The sequence below is a fragment of the Saimiri boliviensis genome, chromosome 2 (assembly GCF_048565385.1).
Source record: "Saimiri boliviensis isolate mSaiBol1 chromosome 2, mSaiBol1.pri, whole genome shotgun sequence".
Lineage (NCBI taxonomy): Eukaryota > Metazoa > Chordata > Mammalia > Primates > Cebidae > Saimiri > Saimiri boliviensis.
Genome location: NC_133450.1, coordinates 222,624,199 through 222,643,383, shown reverse-complemented (window position 1 = coordinate 222,643,383; position 19,185 = coordinate 222,624,199). Strand labels below are relative to the sequence as shown.

Here is a 19,185-nt window from a genome sequence, read left to right as displayed (position 1 = left end):
GGGGTAACAGTATTTAAGGTAAATATTGCTTCTGTATCACTCTGACTGCCCACCCGCCTGTCCAGGTTATGGCAAGTCTCAACAGCTGTGCTGCTGGAATTCATCCTGAACTTTGATCCCAAATAAACTAGAAAAAAACGAAGTTAGCAAGTGACATTTCACATGATAAAATCTGGGCTTTATTATTTCATATTCAGTAGGTCAATAAAGCTCCCATCCACACCTTACAAGGCTGGTGGGGAGGCGGGGTCATGATCAACCACGGCCTTTTCAAGTTACAAATCAGCAACAGCAGTCCAAAGGTGGCGAACACGTATTTATTGCATCATTGTAAACAGAGAAAATCTTGTCTCCTCTGGACCAGATGCCCAACAGGTTAGAAAAGTATAACTTAGCTCCACTTTGAGGATACGTAGTAAAAAGTGTTAAGCCTCACCTTGGTGTTTTTTAAAGACTTAAGTGTGACACACTATAAGGCATTTCCATGTCACAAATTCTACCATCTTTTTTTTGTAAAAATGCTGCATGTTGTTCTGATTGTGTCTGCAGCTGTGCTGCGATTATGGGAGATACAGTGACTCGCACTGGCCGGAATCTAAGTCTCACTTCCCAGGGATCAGGGCAGTCCAGCCTGGTGCTGCCACAGAGGGTGGTGCCATCAGATGACACCCAGGACCCGCCACATCTTTAGACAGATCTTGTTTGATCCACGGCTGTGACCATGTATTACCACAAATTTAACAATAAAAAATGGTTTTAAGAGTGTCTGAGAAAGGAATAAACAATCATTCCACGTTGTGCCCTTCCCTCGTTTTAAAATAAGCAATGTCCTATGTTTCCATTATTTAAGATTCAGAAGTAAAAACTATTTAAAAAATACATATCCTCAAAAACTCCAGCATTCCTAGTACACAATGCTCTTACTTCTTTGGCAATGCAGAACCTGCAAGCTGACTGTTCAGCCTGGGCCCATGTTATCTCTCCAGGATAAGCGCGTCCTAGGATTTCAATTGGTTCTACAACGTTTAAGTGAGAGGATTGACCCAAGTATGAAGTCTTAAGTATCTCACCGTGGGAACCAAGGACTCAAATCCAAAGCCAACGGTCTCACTGTGATTCACCTCTGATGATGTGGCTGGGGGGACTCTAGCAGTGAGCCAAGCTGAGATGTGGCACAAGGCAGGCTGGGGCTCATACCAGCTGAGAGATGGTGAAGGATTCCACAACCAGGGTTGTATTAGCAGCCAGAGCAATGGACAGATGGGAGGGACCTGCAGAGGTCTTAGGTGGAGGCTCCGCCCCACACACAGACAGGTCAGCCCAGATCAAGAGCGCTCAGTGGGCACGGCCTGTCCTCCGGTCAGACACCGTGTGCACCTCCACCCCCGATTTTAAACTGAATATACTTCAAGTCATTGAACTCTCTCTGTGTAAAGAACGGAACAGAGCCAAAGGATGTTTTTGGCTGGTAGGAACCCAGCGCCCCCAAGCCTGCAGCAGGTCTCTGGACTCCTTCAGTTCTGACAGCAGCTTCCCAGGTGCAGGTGCTCTGGGTCAGAAACCACTGCCGGGCCGGCCATGCACAGCTGTTTCCAGGCACTTCTGTCAGTGAGTACATTAAGTGTGAAGGGGATTTTAAAAGTTCACCCTCAGCTGCAAAGAACAGCTGGACTTCTGTCATCTTGCAAAAACGACAAATACACGCCATAGATTCACGTGTTTTCCAAAATCAACTCTAAGATGCTATATCCTCGCTGGGCGAAGTGGCTCATGCCTGAAATCCCAGCTACTCGGGAGGCTGAGGCATGAGAATCACTCAAACCGAAAGGTGGAGGTTGCAGCAAGTTGAGGATTGCACCACTGCGCTCCAGCTTGGACGACAAAGCGAGACGCTGTCTCAAAAAAAAAATAAAAATTAAAAAAAAAAAATTCTATATCACGAAAGTCTAAGGTGCAAACAGGCAAAACTCCAAAGGGTCTTCAGAGTTATCCCAAAAGGCAAGGCCTCTGGTGTGCTGAGCCTCCCGGCTGCCCGCTTCCCCATCTGGATAGGAGCTCAGTGGAAGTCAAGCCGTGACTGCACAGTCTTGCAGCCCTTGTCTGAGTAGATCTTCTCATCTTTGGGGAAAAACGTCATTTCGTCTGCCACACGCGAGACAATGTCTTCATCTATGGCAGAGCCACGGGACCTCATCTCGGCCCTCACACACATTTTCACATGTCTGTACTCCAAGGGCAGGAAGGGGATAAAGTAATCAATGAGGTTTTTGTCGATCAGTCCACTGTGCCACAGGCCACCTGCAGAACAAGACACAGCTGGGTTTCCCACCACCACCGCCACCTGGACAAGCTCCGATCCCAACCCTCAGCATGTTCCTCACATCCGTGCCCCTTGAGAGAGTCTTTCTGTCAGTGTCCAACAAGCCCGTGTGAGACTCAGCTGGACGCTCACTCACTGGTTTCTAGAACAGAATGCCCTAAGAAAATTCCCAACTTTAGCAAAGCCAGCAAGTCCAGTGGGATTCTGTGGCTTTCTGTGGGATTCTGTGAAACAATGAAAGAGAAGACGGCACACTGCCAGGCAGTTAAGGAGCTCCTTCACCCTGGCAGACTCACTGTGTTTATTATTGAAGACTCCGACAGACAGCACAGGTTCCAGGTCCTTCAGCTGAATGTCTTCCCGCTTTCTTCCAGCCCGCCAAAAGTCCAGAGCCGTCTTAGTTATAAGGTCCCCACCTGCATTGCTGAGTTTGCCAGAGAAATAAAGATTAAAATAACATATTAAGAGTTCTGTGTCCTACCAAGAAATGAACCCTTCTAAGATCTTTTTTTTTTTTTGAGATGGAGTCTTGCTCCGTCACCTGACGTTAGTGCAGTGGTGCGATCCTGGCTCACTGCAACCTCTGCCTCCCGGTTCAAGCAATTCCCCTGCCTCAGCCTCCCGAGCAGCTGGGACTACAGGCATGCATCACTATGCCCAACTAATTTTTTGTATTTTACTAGAGATGGGGTTTCACCATGTTGCCAGGAGGGTCTCCATCTCTGGACCTCGTGATCCGCCTGCCTCGGCCTCCCAAAGTGCTGGGATTGAAGGTGTGAGCCACAATGCCCTTTTTTTTTTTTGAGATGGAGTCTTCTCACTCTGTCACCCAGGCTGGAGCGCAGTGATGCAATCTTGGCTCACTGCAACCTCCACCTCCTGGATTCAAGTGATTCTTCTGCCTTAGCCCCCTGCGTAGCTGGGACTACAGGTGCGTGCCACCACGCCCAGCTAATTTTTGTACTTTTAGTAGAGATCGGGTTTCACCATGTGGGCCAGGCCTGTCTCGAACTCCTGACCTCAAGTGATCTGCCCACCTTACCCTCCCAAAGTGCTGGAATCACAGGCGTGAGCCAACATGCCTGGCTGAAGATCTATTTTTCATCAAGGAATATTTACTGAGTGCTACTAGACAAAAAAGTGTCTAATCTCAAGGAACTTAAAATGTTTCTTCACAACTAGCTGGGATAAGGCCTTTATAATCCTAAAAACCAACATGTGCAGTTAATAAAATTACCTTTCATTTCAATTTCATTTTTAGAGTCGGGGTCTCGATGTGTCCCCCAGGCTGGAGTGCAGTGGCATGATCACAGCTCAATCAAACTTGGAACTCCTGGGCTCAACCAATCCTCCTGCCTCAACTTCCCAAGGAGCTGGGACTACAGGCCCATGCCACCATTCCTGGCTAAAATCACCTGCTATCAGCGATTATTTCTTTAGTTCATTTCCCCTGCCCGCACTGTGTGCCATGCTGAGATCAGCAAAGGAGAAGGGAAGCAGTAGGTAAGTGCCTTGTGCCCAGCAGGCACTTCTGTCCTGGTAAAGAAAGTGCTGATGGTGCTGAGGACCTCATTTTATCACTGAGAGAATGAGGTGCTTGCGTTCTCCAAGAAACCACCTCCTGCTGACCTGAGGAAGATGAAGATGGCTTTGCGGTAAGACACTCCGTCAACCTGCTCGTAGTAGTCTAGAAACGGCTTGATTGCGTCAATGATCCCAGGGTGCAATTTGTCCATCTCGTCAAATATGAAAACAGAGTTCGCACACGCACTCACGTTACCGCGAATCCACTTCTGTAACTGGACCTGGACCGGCCGTGAAAGAACAAACAGGACGCGAAGCTCAAAGGGTGCACCGAGAGGCGCACAGGCCGCGTCTGCTCCTCCTGCCCTGGAGGTCGAGGTCACGGCTCTCACAACTGCACCCTCACCCCACTCGCTGCGTACAGAACTGCTCCCTCACCCGCATTCACTGGGCAGCAGCTTTTCCAAAACCTCATCTCTAAAAAGTAGAAATTGGCAGACAGGTGCTAAAGCGCAGGGAAGCTTTTTCCTAACTCAAACAATATATTAAATGTAACCTTTAAAGGTGTAAGAGGTACAAGAACTGTGATTTTTTTTTTTTTTTTTTTTTTTTTTTTTGAGACAGTCTCGCTCTGTCCCCCATCCTGGAGTGCAGCAGCACCATCTCAGCTCACCGCGACCTCTACCTCTCCGGTTCAAGCGATTCTCCTGCCTCAGCGCCCCCATATAGCTGTGACTACAGGCGTCCCACACCAAACCTGGCTAATTTTTGTATTTTTAGTGGAGACGGGGTCTTGCCATGCTGACCAGGCTGGTCTCGAACTACTGACATCAGGTGATCCACCCACCTCACCCACCCAAAGTGCTGGGATTATAGGAATGAGCCACACAGCCAGATCCATAAATACTGATCATTCACTGTGAACCTATCCGTAATTTTCATCTGTCTTGGATTGCAGTCTCAAGTCTGTACTGCCACACATCCTGAGGAAGAATGAATTGGATGAAGACCTGCACAGTGCACGGTGCCCCAGACCAACGGAGCTGACTCGACCACAGTTCATGAAAAGCATCTGTTCCAGATGCTTCCCTGAAGCAAACATAAAGGCACTCAAGCAGCCAGCCCTCAACCCAAAAGTGTGAAAGGCTGTACCATGAAGCTCCCCCAGACATGCCCTCATCCATCTCTATCATTCTGTTTCTGAAGATCTATAAAAGAATGCAGAAAACAAGAAAATCCTCCCTTTTTTTTTTTTTTTTTTGGGACGGAGTTTTGTTCTTGTTACCCAGGCTGGAGTGCAATGGCGCGATCTCGGCTCACCGCAACCTCCGCCTCCTGGGTTCAGGCAATTCTCCCGCCTCAGCCTCCTGAGTAGCTGGGATTACAGGCACATGCCACCATGCCCAGCTAATTTTTTGTATTTTTAGTAGAGACGGGGCTTCGCTATGTTGACCGGGATGGTCTCAATCTCTTGACCTTGTGATCCACCCGCCTCGGCCTCCCAAAGTGCTGGGATTACAGGCTTGAGCCACTGCGCCCGGCCTTTTTTTTTTTTTTTTTTTTTTTTTTCAGACTAGTCAAGTGCAGTAGTGAGAAGGGGGGAAAGAGTAGAACAAGGAGTTTGATCTGTAACTGACTATGAACAATCAACTGAGATAACTCACTACCTTCGGACCAGCCCTCCCTTCCCTTTTGGCAGTCTTCCCTGTCTCATGCCAGTTTGGATGGCAAATATTTCGACTTCCTTGTTCAGTTAAGTTTCTGTTTCTTTTTTCAGTCCCCACCTAACAGGAGGAAATTTTTTTTTTTGATAGAGTCTTGCTCTATCACCCAGACTGGACCGCAGTGACACAACCATGCTTCACTGTAGCCTCGGCCTCCCAGGCTCAAGTGATCCTCCCACCCTGGCCTCCCAAGTAGCTAGGACTACAGGTGCATGCCACCACACCTGGCTAATTTCTTATTTTTTGTAGAGATGGGGTTTTGCTACATTGTCAGTGGGAATGCTAACCTTGACAAGGGCAACGTTCATTTAAATGAGAACTAACCCTCCTAGACAACTTAATATAAAATAAATGTGGAAAGAAGATCTCAAGAGGAGAAACAGTCTCAAGATTCAGTTCTTTGAGGCTTCCTTTGAAGAAAACAATGATAAGGACGTGAAGGATGGGAGGAACAAACGAAATAAAGCTGTCTAGGAGTAAGAAGACCTCTAGGCTACATTGCAGAGAGAGCGCAGAGGCAAAGCTGAGGTGGGCAGAATTGAATGAAGCCATGCCCAAGGAAATTCCTGAAGACTGAATGCCCCTCTCACCAACTGCACTGCTGGGGATGCTGAATGCCTTTACTCACCGGAGAAGGTGGCTACCATGTCTACTGGGAGCGAGGAGATTTTGGTTCAAGTTCCCGCTCTGCCACAAAGATTATAAGGAGTAAGTCACCTTGCCTCTCTTGGCTCCAGGCTCCAGCTCTTCTTTTTTTTTTTTTTTTTTTTGAGACAGAATTTCACTTTGTTGCCCAGGCTGGAGTGCAGTGGCACAATCTCAGCTCATTGCAACCTCCACTTCCCAGGTTCAAGCAATTCTCCTGCCTCAGCCTCCCGAGTAGCTGGGATTACAGATGTGGTCCACCACGCCCAGCTGGTTTTGTATTTTTAGTTGAGACAGGGTTTTGCCATGTTAGCCAGGCTGGTCTTGAACTCCTGACCTCAAGTGATCTACCCACCTCAGCCTCCCAAAGTGTTGGGATTACAGGCATGAGCCACTGCGCCCAGCCTTGACCACATCTATCTTCTTCTTTTTTGAGATGGGAGTCCCACTGTGCCGCCCAGGTTGGAGTGCAGTGGTGCAATCTTGGCTCACTGCAACCTCTGCCTCCTGCATTCAAGCCATTCCCCTGCCTCAGCCGCCGAAGTAGCTAGGATTACAGGCACCCACCACCGCGCCTGGCTAATTTTTGTACTTTTAGTAGAGACGGGGTTTCACCATGTTGTCCAGGCTGGTCTCAACTCCTGACCTCAAGTGATCTGCCCGCTTTGGCCTCCCAAAGTGCTGGGATTACAGGCGTGAGCCACCACACCCGGCCCTTGGCTTCATCTTTTCATGGGAATAACGTGCCCTACCCCACTGGACTGTTTTGGAACCGAGTAAGAGAAAGGTTGTAAGAGAGCTTTGTAACTACCTGGACTAAGTGTGCCTTAACTCAGTGGAGCCGGGAGCTATTGCAACACAAAAAAAAGAGAAGCAGAGGCCAGAGTTAGTGAGCAGGTCACCCAGACCAGTCCCAGTGGCCTGTGGACGAGATAATAGCGGGTTCTCTTGCCTGGTACAGTTTTATCTTCTGCTCATGAGGGAAGTGCAGAGTCGATACAAACAGGTGGACAAAGTTACTCTTCAGACCTTTTGGGTGGAGATTTTCAGCCACAATTTGACTGACAAAATTCTTGCCTGTGCCAGCCCAGCCGTGTAAGGAAAGGGTCAGTGGTTTCTTGGGATTTCTGTTGTTCCTGAAGCCAGTCAGCGCCTTGAGAATCACTTCCGTGGCCAGATGCTGTCCAAACAGCTTCTGCTCCAAATCCAGCTTGAGGGCTGCAGGAACGGCCCCAGAACAGAGAGAGAAACAGACGTTAACAATGCATCAGCAATGCAGCACTATCCCAGCTGGTCAAAGCGAGAAGCACCGATTATCCAGGGACACCGCAGGGTGTCTGCCAAACCCTAGGGCCAGCACGACACTGACGCACTGATGCCACTTTCAAGGAAATGCATAATGTGGAGGCCCTTAACGCTTCGGCGTCCGACAGTGAGGCTAAATGCTCATCCATGCAGATAGGAACCATCGCTCGACTGACAGCTTTCTGTTCCCAGCCACCCCTGCTGGCCTGAAGGAAAACCGGGGGCCCAAGGTGGGCTTTGTGGGCAACGCCACACGTCTAAAAGCCACCTAATAGGGTAGGCAAGGCGCAGAAGGGCCGGCCACGGTTACTTTCCGTTTCTTCAGCCTGTGATCCCCAGGAATGGGAACTTCAGAAAGGCGCTGGGCAGAGGCCCACGATCTGGAGGCGGGTTGCGAAGGCACTGCTTCCAGGGCTGGAGTCCGGACCGCGTTTCCGCGGACGGTGGAACGGTTTCCAGGGCCGCCGCCTCTGCTCCCCGCCCACTCCAGCCGGGACCACCGCCGTCTAGAGGCCGCGCGCCCGCCCCTCCGCGCGCCCGCGCCCCGCCAGGGGTCACAGAGGCCCCGGCGCCCCCAGCAGCACCGACCCGCCGCTCGCGCGCAGCGTACCCGAAGCGTTGAGCGGCCGCTCCTCGTGGCAGCACTCGGCGAAGCGGCAGTAGATGTCATTGTAGGTCAGGTAGCCAGTGATGACTGACGCGGCCCCGATGGCGAGACCCACGGTCACGGGCTCGAACGCCGCCACCACTCGGGCCGCCAGCAGCAGCGCCAACGCAGCGTCGCCCCGGAGCCGCCCGGCCTGCAACATCCCCCCGCACCTGGCAGCCCGCAGCCCAGAGCCGCCGCCGAGCTCGGGGACCCTTGGCCGACGGGCAGGACGGACTTCCGCTGTGCGTCACTTCCGCCCCTCATACCGGCTTAGCCCCCTGGGGGCGGCCATGTTGGTGAGGGACGGAGAGGAGGGCGATGCTATTATCCTTGTGAAGTGGCTCGAAGGTGTCGGTGACTCTTTTGTTTTCCTTTTCTTTCTTTTAAAAATTTTCTTAAAACTTTCTTATTTTCTTTTCTCGTCATATATATATATAATTTTGGGGACAGGGTCTGGCTCTGTCTCCCCGACTGGAGTGCAGTGGCACGATCTCGGCTCGCTGCAGCCACCGCCTCCCGGATTCAAGCGATTCTCCGGCCTCAGCCTCCCGAGTAGCTGGGACTACAGGGATGCGCCACCATGTCCGGCTGATTTTTGTGTTTTTAGTAGAGACGGGGTTTCGCCATGTGGCCCAGGTTGGTCTCGAACTCCTAACCTCAAGCGTTGCAGCCGCCTCGGTTTTCCAGAGCCTGGGGTTACAGGCGCGGGCTCATGCCTGAGTTTGTTTTCTTGAGAGCTTCTCCGAGCCCTCAAGCTTTGCTTTGTCATCCCTCCCTTCACTTCCCGGGAGCTATCTGGTGCATTTCTCGCGTCTGCCCACCCTCCGCCTGCCTTCTTCCTGAAACAGTTTATAAGCTCTCCGTGCTGGGCCGTAGGCTGAGCACTGGGGATGCAGCGACACCAAGACAGACCTGCCCAGGTTTCCACACTCAAACCCCACGGTCCATTCTTTCATTCAGCGCTAGGTGGCAGGCCCCTTGCTGGATGGCAGGAATGACAGCGGGCAAATGAATAGAAGTTGGCCGTGGGAAGTGTCTCAAACTCTTTTTTTTTTTTGAGACAGAAGCCCACTCTGTTGCCCAGACTGGAGTGCAGAGGCATGGGCTCTGCTCACTGCAGCCTCTGCCTCCTAGGTTCAAGCAATTCTCCTGTCTCAACCTCCCTAATAGCTGAGATTACACATGTGCACCACAAAGCCCAGCTATTTTTTGTATTTTTAGTAGAGACGGGGTTTTGCCATGTTGGCCAGGCTGGTCTTGAACTCCTGATCTCAAGTGATCCTCCTTCCTCAGCCTCCCAAAGTGCTGAGGTTACAGATGTGAGCCCCTTCACCTAGCCCACAAACTTTTTATAAGTAATTAAATAACTAAAGATGTTTGGAAAATGTATCTCTCTCTCTCTCTTTTTTTTCAGATGGAGTCTTGCCCTGTCACCCAGACTAGAGTGCAGTGGCATGATCTTGGCTCACTGCAACCTCTACCTCCAGGGTTCAACTGATTCTCCTGCCTCAGCCTCCTGAGTAGATGGGATTACAGGTGCCTGCCATGATGCACAGCTAATTTTTGTATTTTTAGTAGAGACAGGGTTTCACCATATTGATCAGGCTGGTCTCAAACTCCTCACCTCAGGTGATCCACTCACCTCAGCCTTCCAAAGTGCTGGGATTACAGGCGTGAGCCACCGTGCCTGGCCAGAAAATCTGTCTCTTAATAGGATGGATGGAGATTCTCTTTTTCTTTTCCATTTACTTCATATGTCCACAGGAGGAAATTACAAAGAGACTTTTCCCTTTCCGGGCATCTCCAGAAAGGGGAGATGAGAAGGAGCATGGGGCGGCTGGGGCCACTGGTGCCACGGCCAGGGAGGAAAGAGGTTGTTTCTAGAATTAGGATCCTTAGAGTGATCCACTCTTTTTTTTTTTTTTTTTTTTTTTTTTTTGAGAGAGAGAGTTTTGCTCTTGGTACCCACGCTGGAATGCAATGGTTCGATCTCGGCTCACCGCAACCTCCGCCTCCTGGGTTCAAGCAATTCTCCTGCCTCAGCCTCCCGAGTAGCTGGGATTACAGGTGCGTCCCACCATGCCCAGCTAATTTTTGTATTTTTAGTAGAGACAGGGCCAGAGTGTTCCACTCTTATGCACGCTTGGGAAGTCTTCGCCTACCTCAGAGGGTCACATACTCCAGGCTAAAGAGGGCTAGCCTAGGGCAGGGAAAGTCCCACCACAAGGAATGTCACCACCACTGCCTGAAAAAGGCAGGCTGTGCCAGCCCCTCTCCCAAGGCCATGTAACCAGCAGCCTGGCACCCAGTGCTGCGCTGTCTAATGGAAACGCTTCTCCAGCAGGCCCTGAGGACTGAGAGGCTGCCTTGGGCGAGTCCAGCATGTTTGTGAGGGTGCAGCCACAAGGGACACAGGGGCAGCTCTGCTGTCTCCAGGGGCTTTGCAGCATCAGAAGTTGGGAGGGAGAAATTGTAAATTGAAATTGTAAATCACAGCCTGGTTTGTTCCCTCTCTTCCTAGCTGAGTGGCTCTGGAAATGTGATGCTACCCTTCTGAACTCTGTTTCTCTATCTGTAAAGTGGGGAACACAATAGTCCCTTCTTGGGGTTGTTGGGGTACCAGTGAGCTGGCGCATGCAGAGTACTTAGCACTGCCTACAGTAAGAGTTCGGTAGGATCCATTTGCTGGGACTATCATCTCCTTTGACCCTCTCAACCATCCTGTGAAATTCACAAGTCAGGAGAGACAGTTTAGCTCACAAAGGAAATATTTGTTGTCTTTAAGGATTATACTGAGGTGCTGGCAGGATTTGATGAGTGGTGTTTAGCTAGATCTGGAATTACAAAAGCTCAGTATCTTATATTCATCAAACAAAATACACACAATGCCTGCAAGACACAAGTGGACTGGTGCCATGGTCAAGCTCCACTGTGATGGTGGTAAGAGGTGGGGCCTTTTCTGAGGTGATTAGGCCAAGAGGGCTCTACCCTCATTAATGGAATTTATGCCCTTATAAAAAGGGCATGAGGGGCTGGGCACCATCTATCACAGCATTTTGGGAGGCAGGTGGATCACTTAAGGCCAGGAGTTCAAGACCAGCCTGGCCAACATGATGAAACCCTGTCTCTACTAAAAAATATGAAAATTAGCCGGGTGTGGTGTTGGGTGCCTGTAATCCCAACTGCTCAGGAGGCTGAAGCAGGAGAATCAGTTGAACCTGGGAGATGGAGGTTGCAGTGAGCAGATGTCATGCCACCGCACTCCAGCCTGGGCAACAGAGTGAGATTCTGTCTCAAAAAAAAGGCTTGAGGGAACCAGGTAGACCCTTCCACTTTCCGCCTTGTGAGGACACAGCAAGAAGGCAGCTTTCACCAGGCACCAAATCTGCTGGCATCTTGATCTTGGGCTCCCCATCCTCCAGAACTGTGAGAAAGAAATTTCTTTCTTTCTTTCTTTCTTTTTTTTTTAAAATAAGATGGGTTTTTGCCATGTTGCTCAGGCTGGTCTCGAACTCCTGAGCTCAGGCAATCCACCACCTCGGCCTCCCAAAGTGCTAGGATTACAGGCGTGAGCCACTGCACCCAGCCATAAATTTATTTTTCTTTCTTTTTTTTAAATTTATAATTAAAAAAAAAATATATATATATATATATATGGAACACTTAATGGATTGGCGTGTCATCCTTGCGCAGGGTCCATGCTAATCTTCTCTGTATCGTTCCAATTTTTAGTATATGTGCTACTGAAGCGAGCACCATAAATTTCTTTAAAAAAAAAAAAATTTGACCAGGTGTGGTGGCTTGTGCCTATAATCCTAGCACCTTGGAAGACTGAGGCAGGTAGATCACTTGAGGCCAGGAGTCTGAGACCAGTGTAGCCAACATGGCAAAACCCTGTCTCTACTAAAAATATAAAAGGAGGCTGAGGCAGGAGAATCACTTCAACCAGGGAAGTGGAGGTTGCAGTGAGCCCAGATGATGCCACTGCACTCCAGCCTGGGCTGCAGAGTAAGACTCTGTCTCAAACTAACAAAAACTTTGTAACCCATTTATGTTATTTTGAGCAATTGTATACTAAAAATAATCCAAAAGAAATATTTAGGCCAGGCGCGGTGGCCCACGCCTGTAATCCCAACACTTTGGGAGGCTGAGGTGGGTGGATCACGAGGTCAAGAGATCGAGACCATTCTGGTCAACATGGTGAAACCCCGTCTCTACTAAAAATACAAAAAATTAGCTGGTCATGGAGGTGCACGCCTGTAGTCCCAGCTACTCGGAAGGCTGAGGCAGGAGAATTGCTTGAACCCAGGAGGCGGAGGTTGTGGTGAGCTGAGATTGCGCCATTGCACTCCAGCCTGGGTAACAAGAGCGAAATTCCATCTCACAAAAAAAAAAAAAAAAGAAATATTTAGTACTTAGGGCTTTGTGGTCACCAAAAAACTATGTTAAGTTTTATAGTTTTAGGCTGCACCCGGCCTATATTAGGTTTTAATTTGTAGGATATACATATCTCTGTTGCAGAGAAATAAGATAGTATGATCAATAAGACTGTTAGGCAAAAAAACAACCAAACAAAAACCTTTCATTCACATGACATTTGATGAGAGTGGAGTGGAAATATGGGTTCTAGTACAAAAAAGATCATAGCATCTGACTTGTTCATATGTTTGATACATGGCTGATGGGCGGTTCAATTGCTATGACATCTAGATTCCACTGAGTAACTAGAAGAGCGATGCAACAGTGTTATCCTTTATTTTTTTATTTTTTATTTTTTTTTGAGATGGAGTCTTGCTCTGACGCCAGGCTGGAGTGCAATGTCACAATCTCGGCTCACTGCAACCTCCGCCTCCTGGGTTCAAACGATTCTTCCGCCTCAGCTTCCCAAGTAGCTGGGACCACAGGTGTGTGCCACCACGCCCGGCTAATTTTTTTTTTGTATTTTTAGTAGAGATGGGGTTTCGCCACGTTGGCCAGGATGGTCTCGATCTCTTGACCTCGTGATCTGCCCACCTCAGCCTCCCAAAGTGCTGGGATTACAGGCATGAGCCACCGTGCCTAGCCAACAGTGTTATCTTAAAGTGCAAAAATCAAGTCTTTTCTGATCATTTAAACTCACAATGGGCCAGGGGAGGTGACTCACACCTGTAATCCCAGGACTTTGGGAGGCGGATCACCTGAGGTCAGGGGTTTGAGACCATCCTGGCCCAATATGGTGAAACCCCGTCTCTACTAAATATACAAAAATTAGCTGGGCATGGTGGTGCACACCTGTAGTCCCAGCTACTGGGGAGGCTGAGGCAGGACAATCGCTTGAATCCAAGAGGCAGTGGTTGCAGTGAGCCGAGATCAGGCCACCGCATTCCAGCCTGACGACAAAGTGAGTCTCTGTCTCAGAAAAACAAAAAAAATTCTGAATCAAGTCATCATTCCAATTATTACAGCTTACCAAAATCGCACTGATATGTTTGTGTGTTTAGAGACAGGCTCTCACCTTGTCACCCAGGCTGGAGTGCAGTGGTGTGATCACGGCTCACGGCGCTTCAACCTCAGAGGCAAAAGTGATCCTCCCACCTCAACCTCCTGAATAACTGGGACTATAGGCGTGTGCCACCATGCCCAGCTAAGTTTTTATTTTTTGTAGAGATGGGGTCTCATTGTGCTGCCCAGGCTGGTCTCGAACTCCTGGGCTCAAGCAATCCTCCTGCTTCAGCCTCTGTTGGAATTACAGCCGTGAGCCACCATGCCCGGTGAAGGTAACTTTGAATAGCTTTTGATGTCTCACTTGGATTAGGAGCCACTGCTCTGCCCTGGGTGGTGGTGGTGGTGGGATATTGGCCTCTGTCACCCCTCCATTGGTTGGTCTGAGGCATTAGCTTCCCAGGGTGCTGGGTCTGATCTCTTGGAGGTAGTTGGTCCCCAGGGAGGTCCAGGTGACATTGGCTTAGCTGCTTTGTTACTTTGGATGGGTGATGGGAAGCGGGGTGCCTCCCTGCATTTTCTCCACATGGGCTCAGTAATCGATCCCCAGTCCCCACATTTCCCTAAGCACCTGCTGTCCATCTCCCACTCGCTCAGTGGCCAATTATTCCATCAGTTCAGGTTCTTTGTTTCCAAGCAACAGAAGCTGCCCCTGACTTGGGCTTTTGTAGGACTTGTTAGAGGAACTCAGGGTGACTCTCAAAAATGTGAAAATGAGGTCAACATCTCAGGACGAGCAGGGTCCCTGGGGGTGTCAGGTAGGACTCAGTGGCAGGAGTTGGGGGCCCTGTTGCTGGGGCATTGCCAACAGGAGGTTCAGGTTTGGCAGCTTCCCATACCTGCACGCTTGGTTCAACTTCAAGTTTGCAGAGAGAGGATGTGATCAGCTCAACGGTTGACCTTGGATCAAGGAGCCAGGGCTGGGGGTCATTGTGCCTGGGTCTCTCTGCCCCTAGTTTGTGCTACTCTAATTACTTGGATAACATTTTGTTCCCTTAAAAGTGTGGGTATTAGCCGGGCACGGTGACTCATGCCTGTAATCCCAGCACTTTGGGAAGCTGAGGTGGATGGATCACCTGAGGTCAGGAGTTCAGGACCAGCCTGGCCAACATGGCAAAACCCCACCTCTACTAAAAATACCAAAATTAGCTGGGTGTGGTAGTGGGCACCTGTAGTCCCAGCTACCTGGGAGGCTGAGGCAGAGGAATCACTTGAACCCCAGGAGGTAGAGGTTGCAGTGAGCTGAGATCGTACCACTGCACTCCAGCCTTGGGGAAGGAGCAGTACTCTGTCTCAAACAAAACAAAACAAAACGGGGTTAAATACTGTTTTCAGCCTTAGCCCACCTGTACCCAGGTGAATAAACAGCCATGTTGCTCACACAGAGCTTGTTTTGAGGGGGGTTTCTTCATTCAACACACACGTTTTAAAATTTGGTGCCAAAAAAAAGAAAAAAGAAAAAGAAAAAAAACGTGTGGGTGTTTTCCTGATTTATCATTTGATCATTTATCTCAAAGCTTGCCACTGAAATCCATGGAGCATGGGAAGACAGCAGCAGGGTAAAGGGCCTTCAGACCCTCACAGCGAGTGCTCTGGGTGGCCCCAGCAATTGCTCCGTTCCCGCCAACTACGTAACGATCCTCACATTGTTTTGTGCCCCGTTCCTCCTATTTTATTTTATTTTTTGAGACTGAGTCTCACTCTGTCGCTCAGGCTGGTGTGCAGTGGCACAGTCTCTGCTCACTGCAACCTCTGCCTCCCAGATTCAAGCAATTCTCCTGCCTTATCCTCCTGAGTATCTGGGATTATAGGCACATGCGACTATGCCCAACTAATTTTTTTTTTTTTCTTAGTGAGAGTCTTGCTCTGTTGCCCAGGCTGGAGTGCAGTGGCACGACCTCGGCTCACTGCAAACTCCACCCCCGGGGTTCAAGTGATTCTCCTGCATCCACCTCCCAAGTAGCTGGGATTACAGGAGCCCACCACTATGTGTGGCTAATTTTTGTATTTTTAGTAGAGATGGGGTCTCATCATATGGGCCAGGCTGATCTCAACCTCCTGACCTTGTGATCTGCCCATCTCAGCCCCTCCGAAGTGCTGGGATTACAGGTGTAAGCCACTACACCCGGCCATGCCTGACTAATTTTTTGTATTTTGAGTAGAGACAGGGTTTCACTGTGTTAGCCAGGATGGTCTCGATCTCCTGACCTCGTGATCTGCCCATCTTGGCTTTCCAAGGTGTTGGGATTACAGGCATGAGCTACCGTGCCTGGCCCATTCCTCCTCTTTTAAAAGAGTTAACAATTTTTTCCTTTTCCAGTTTTTATTTTTGAGACAGGGTCTGGCTCTGTTGCCTGGGAAGAGTGCAGTGGCTCAATCTTGGCTCACTACAACCTCCGACTTCTAGGCTCAAGCTATTCTCCCACATCAGCCTCTCAAGTAGCTGGAACTACAGGCGTGCACCACCACACAAATATTTTTAAACAAAACAACATATATTTCTTTTTTTTTGTTTTTTGTTTGAGACGGAGTTTCGCTCTTGTTACCCAGGCTGGAGTGCAATGGCGTGATCTCGGCTCACCGCAACCTCTGCCTCCTGGGTTCAGGCAATTCTCCTGCCTCAGCCTCCTGAGTAGCTGGGATTACAGGCACGTGCCACCACGCCCAGCTAATTTTTTGTGTCTTTAGTAGAGATGGGGTTCACCATGTTGACCAGGATGGTCTCGATCTCTTGACCTTGTGATCCACCCGCCTCGGCCTCCCAAAGTGCTGGGATTACAGGCTTGAGCTACCGTGCCCGGCAACAACATATATTTCAAATCAACAAAAGTTAGTATAATTTATAGTACCTTTTAAAAAATTCTCACACATTTACAGGTGACATTTGTAGTATCTTAAGATAATTAGCCCTTGGGCTGGGCATGGTGACTCATGCCTATAATCCCAGCACTTTGGAAGGCTGAGGCAACGGATCTCCTGAGGTCAGGGGTTCAAGACCAGCCTGGCCAACATGGCAAAACCCCAGCTCTACTAAAATTAGCTCTACTATAAAAATTAGCTAGGCATGGTGGCACGTGCCTGTAGTCCCAGCTACTCAGGAGGCTGAGGCAGGAGAATTGCTTGAAGCCAGAGGCAGAGGTTGCAGTGAGCCTACTCGTGCCACTGCACTCCAGCCTGGGTGACAGAGATTCCATCTCAAAAAATAAATAAATAAATAAAAATAAAAGAAAAAAAGAAAGATAATTTGCCCTTGAGTGATAACTTCCTTTTCAGTTCTTTGAGTTCTGCAAAACATATCTAGAAAATTTACTGCTGTGGGCCAGGCATAGTGGCTCATGCCTGTAATCCCAGCACTTTGGGAGGCCATGGTGGGTGGGTTACTTGAGGTCAAGAGTTCGAGACCAGTCTGGCCAATATGGTGAAACTCCATCTCTACTAAAAATACAAAAATTAGCAGGGCATGGTGGTGGGCACCTATAATCCCAGCTACTCAGGAGGCTGAGGCAGGAGAATGGTCTGGCCCAGGAGGTGGAGGTTGCAAGGAGATGAGATGGCACCACTGCCCTCCAGCCTGGACAACAGAGGGAGGCTCTGTCTTAAAAAAAAAAGAAAAAAGAAAAAAGAAAAAGAAAGAAAAGAAAAGAAATTTATTGCTGTGGGCAATGAAGACTGCTTAAATCAAAAGGGCAGGGAGGACATGTGACTTTTCCTTTGGATTAGTTGCCATAACACTGGCCTCCAGGCAGCTCAGGGAGTTTCACATTTTCTTTAGATGTCCTTAGATGCCAGAGCTCTTGCAGGACCACTTTGAAGCTTCATGTAATAAATGCTGCCATTTTTTCAGCAACAATATGGCTTTTGAGTCCACTACTCCATTCAAATTGTTGACTCTGTTCATATTATTATTTTTTGGGGGGGACAGAGTCTCACTCTGTCATCCAGGCTAGAGTGCAGTGGTGCGATCTTGGCTCACTGCAAACTGTGCTTCCCGAGTCCAAGCAATTCTCATGCTTTAACCTCCCAAGTAACTGAGATTACAGGCGCCTGCCACCATGCCTGGGGAATTTTTGTATTTTTAGTAGAGATGGGGTTTCACCATGTTGCACAGGCTGGTCTTGAACTCCTGGCTTCAAGTGGTCTACCCGCCTCGGCCTCCAAAAGTGCTGGGACTGCAGGGGCAAGCCATTGTGCCTGGCCTCATATTAATATTTTTATTACAAATATTGCCAAGGGGGTGATTCCAGGTATTTAGGTCTACATTTTCTTTCTTTTTTTTTTTTAATTTTTTAAAGACGGGGTTTCACCATGTTGATCAGGCTGGTCTTGAACTCCCGACCTCAGGTGATCCGCCTGCCTTGGCCTCCAAAGTGCTTGGATTACAGGCGTGAGCCACCACGCCTGGCCGTCTACATTCTGTTTTAAGACTATATTTGGTTTTTATAAATTGTCCGAGCCTGTGGTGGCTGTCATCCTGAGTTGCTGGAAGGCCAGCATAGTACTGATCTCACGCTCGTTCCCCATTCTGTTTACTCTCTCTATCATTGCTCCAGAAGCGTTGCCTGCGACATTTAAATAGTCAATCCAAAACATTCAAAACTACCAGCTGAACTCCTCAAGGCCATCATCAATGGAAAGAGGGCCCGGGAAAGGCGTGGAGGAATGATTCAGCTGGACAGAGGGCTCTGGATTTTGGTTTCGTGGCTGATTGTGACTTTCAGGACCACAGACAGCGCCCCGGGTCCACACACCGGTTTCCCACCCAGCGTCAGACTTGAGGACTGTAAAGAGAGGTGTCCTTGTGCTGATAGACGGGAAACTGCCCACAGCTAGGAGACTTCATGTGCTCACACCAAGGAGGCACTAGAGGGTGCTGGTGAGCTGCAGGTCTGAGGACCTGCAGCTGGGCTTATCTGTAACCTCCAGATGGGAGGAAAAAAAAGAAAAAAAAAAAGAAAAAGTTCAAAAGCCTAGATTATTTAAAATGTCAACAGTTCTGCCGAGTGCTGTGGCTCATGCCTGTAATCCCAATACTTTGGAGGGCCACGGTGAGTGGATTGCTTGAGTCCAGGAGTTTGAGAGCCTGTTTAAAAAAAAAGAAAACCAAAAAAACAAGGCTGCTTACTGCAGCCTTAACCTCCAGGCTGAATCGATCCTCCCACCTTAGCCTCCTGGGTAGTTGGGACTGCAGGAACTCGTCACCACATCTGGCTAATTTTTGTAGTTTATAGTAGAGACAGGGTTTCGCCATATTGCCCAGACTGGTCTTGAACTCCTGAGCTCAGGTGATCTACCTGCCTCGGGCTCCCAAAGTGCTGGGATTACAGGTGTGAATCACTGAGCCCAGCCCTATTTCTATGAAATCTTAAGATCATAGGATACCACATGTGCTTTCACACTGCTTTTTTTTTTTTTTTTTTTTTTTTTTTTTTTTGGAGTTTCACTCTTGTTGCCCAGGCTGGAGTGCTGCAGTGGCATGATCTTGACTCACTGTAACTTCTACCTCTCAAGTTCAAGCGATTCTCCTACCTCAGCCTCCC

The 19,185-nt window shown here is 49.0% G+C and overlaps 1 protein-coding gene and 1 non-coding gene across 2 annotated transcripts; both read right to left on the bottom strand.

The window, feature by feature from the left end:
* Positions 1-1,900: 1,900 nt before the first annotated feature.
* On the bottom strand, positions 1,901-8,399 carry TOR1B (torsin family 1 member B). Its single transcript, XM_039474930.2, has 5 exons — positions 8,129-8,399; positions 7,166-7,431; positions 3,950-4,125; positions 2,617-2,744; positions 1,901-2,298 (listed from the first exon to the last, which is right to left on the bottom strand). The coding sequence occupies exons 1-5, from the start codon at positions 8,325-8,327 to the stop codon at positions 2,057-2,059; spliced, it is 1,011 nt and encodes a 336-aa protein (XP_039330864.1). The 5' UTR covers positions 8,328-8,399; the 3' UTR covers positions 1,901-2,056.
* Positions 8,400-11,815: 3,416 nt separating this feature from the next.
* LOC120366437 (U6 spliceosomal RNA) lies at positions 11,816-11,923 on the bottom strand. The gene has a single exon (XR_005581104.1). It is a non-coding gene; the product is annotated as a U6 spliceosomal RNA (small nuclear RNA).
* Positions 11,924-19,185: the final 7,262 nt, after the last annotated feature.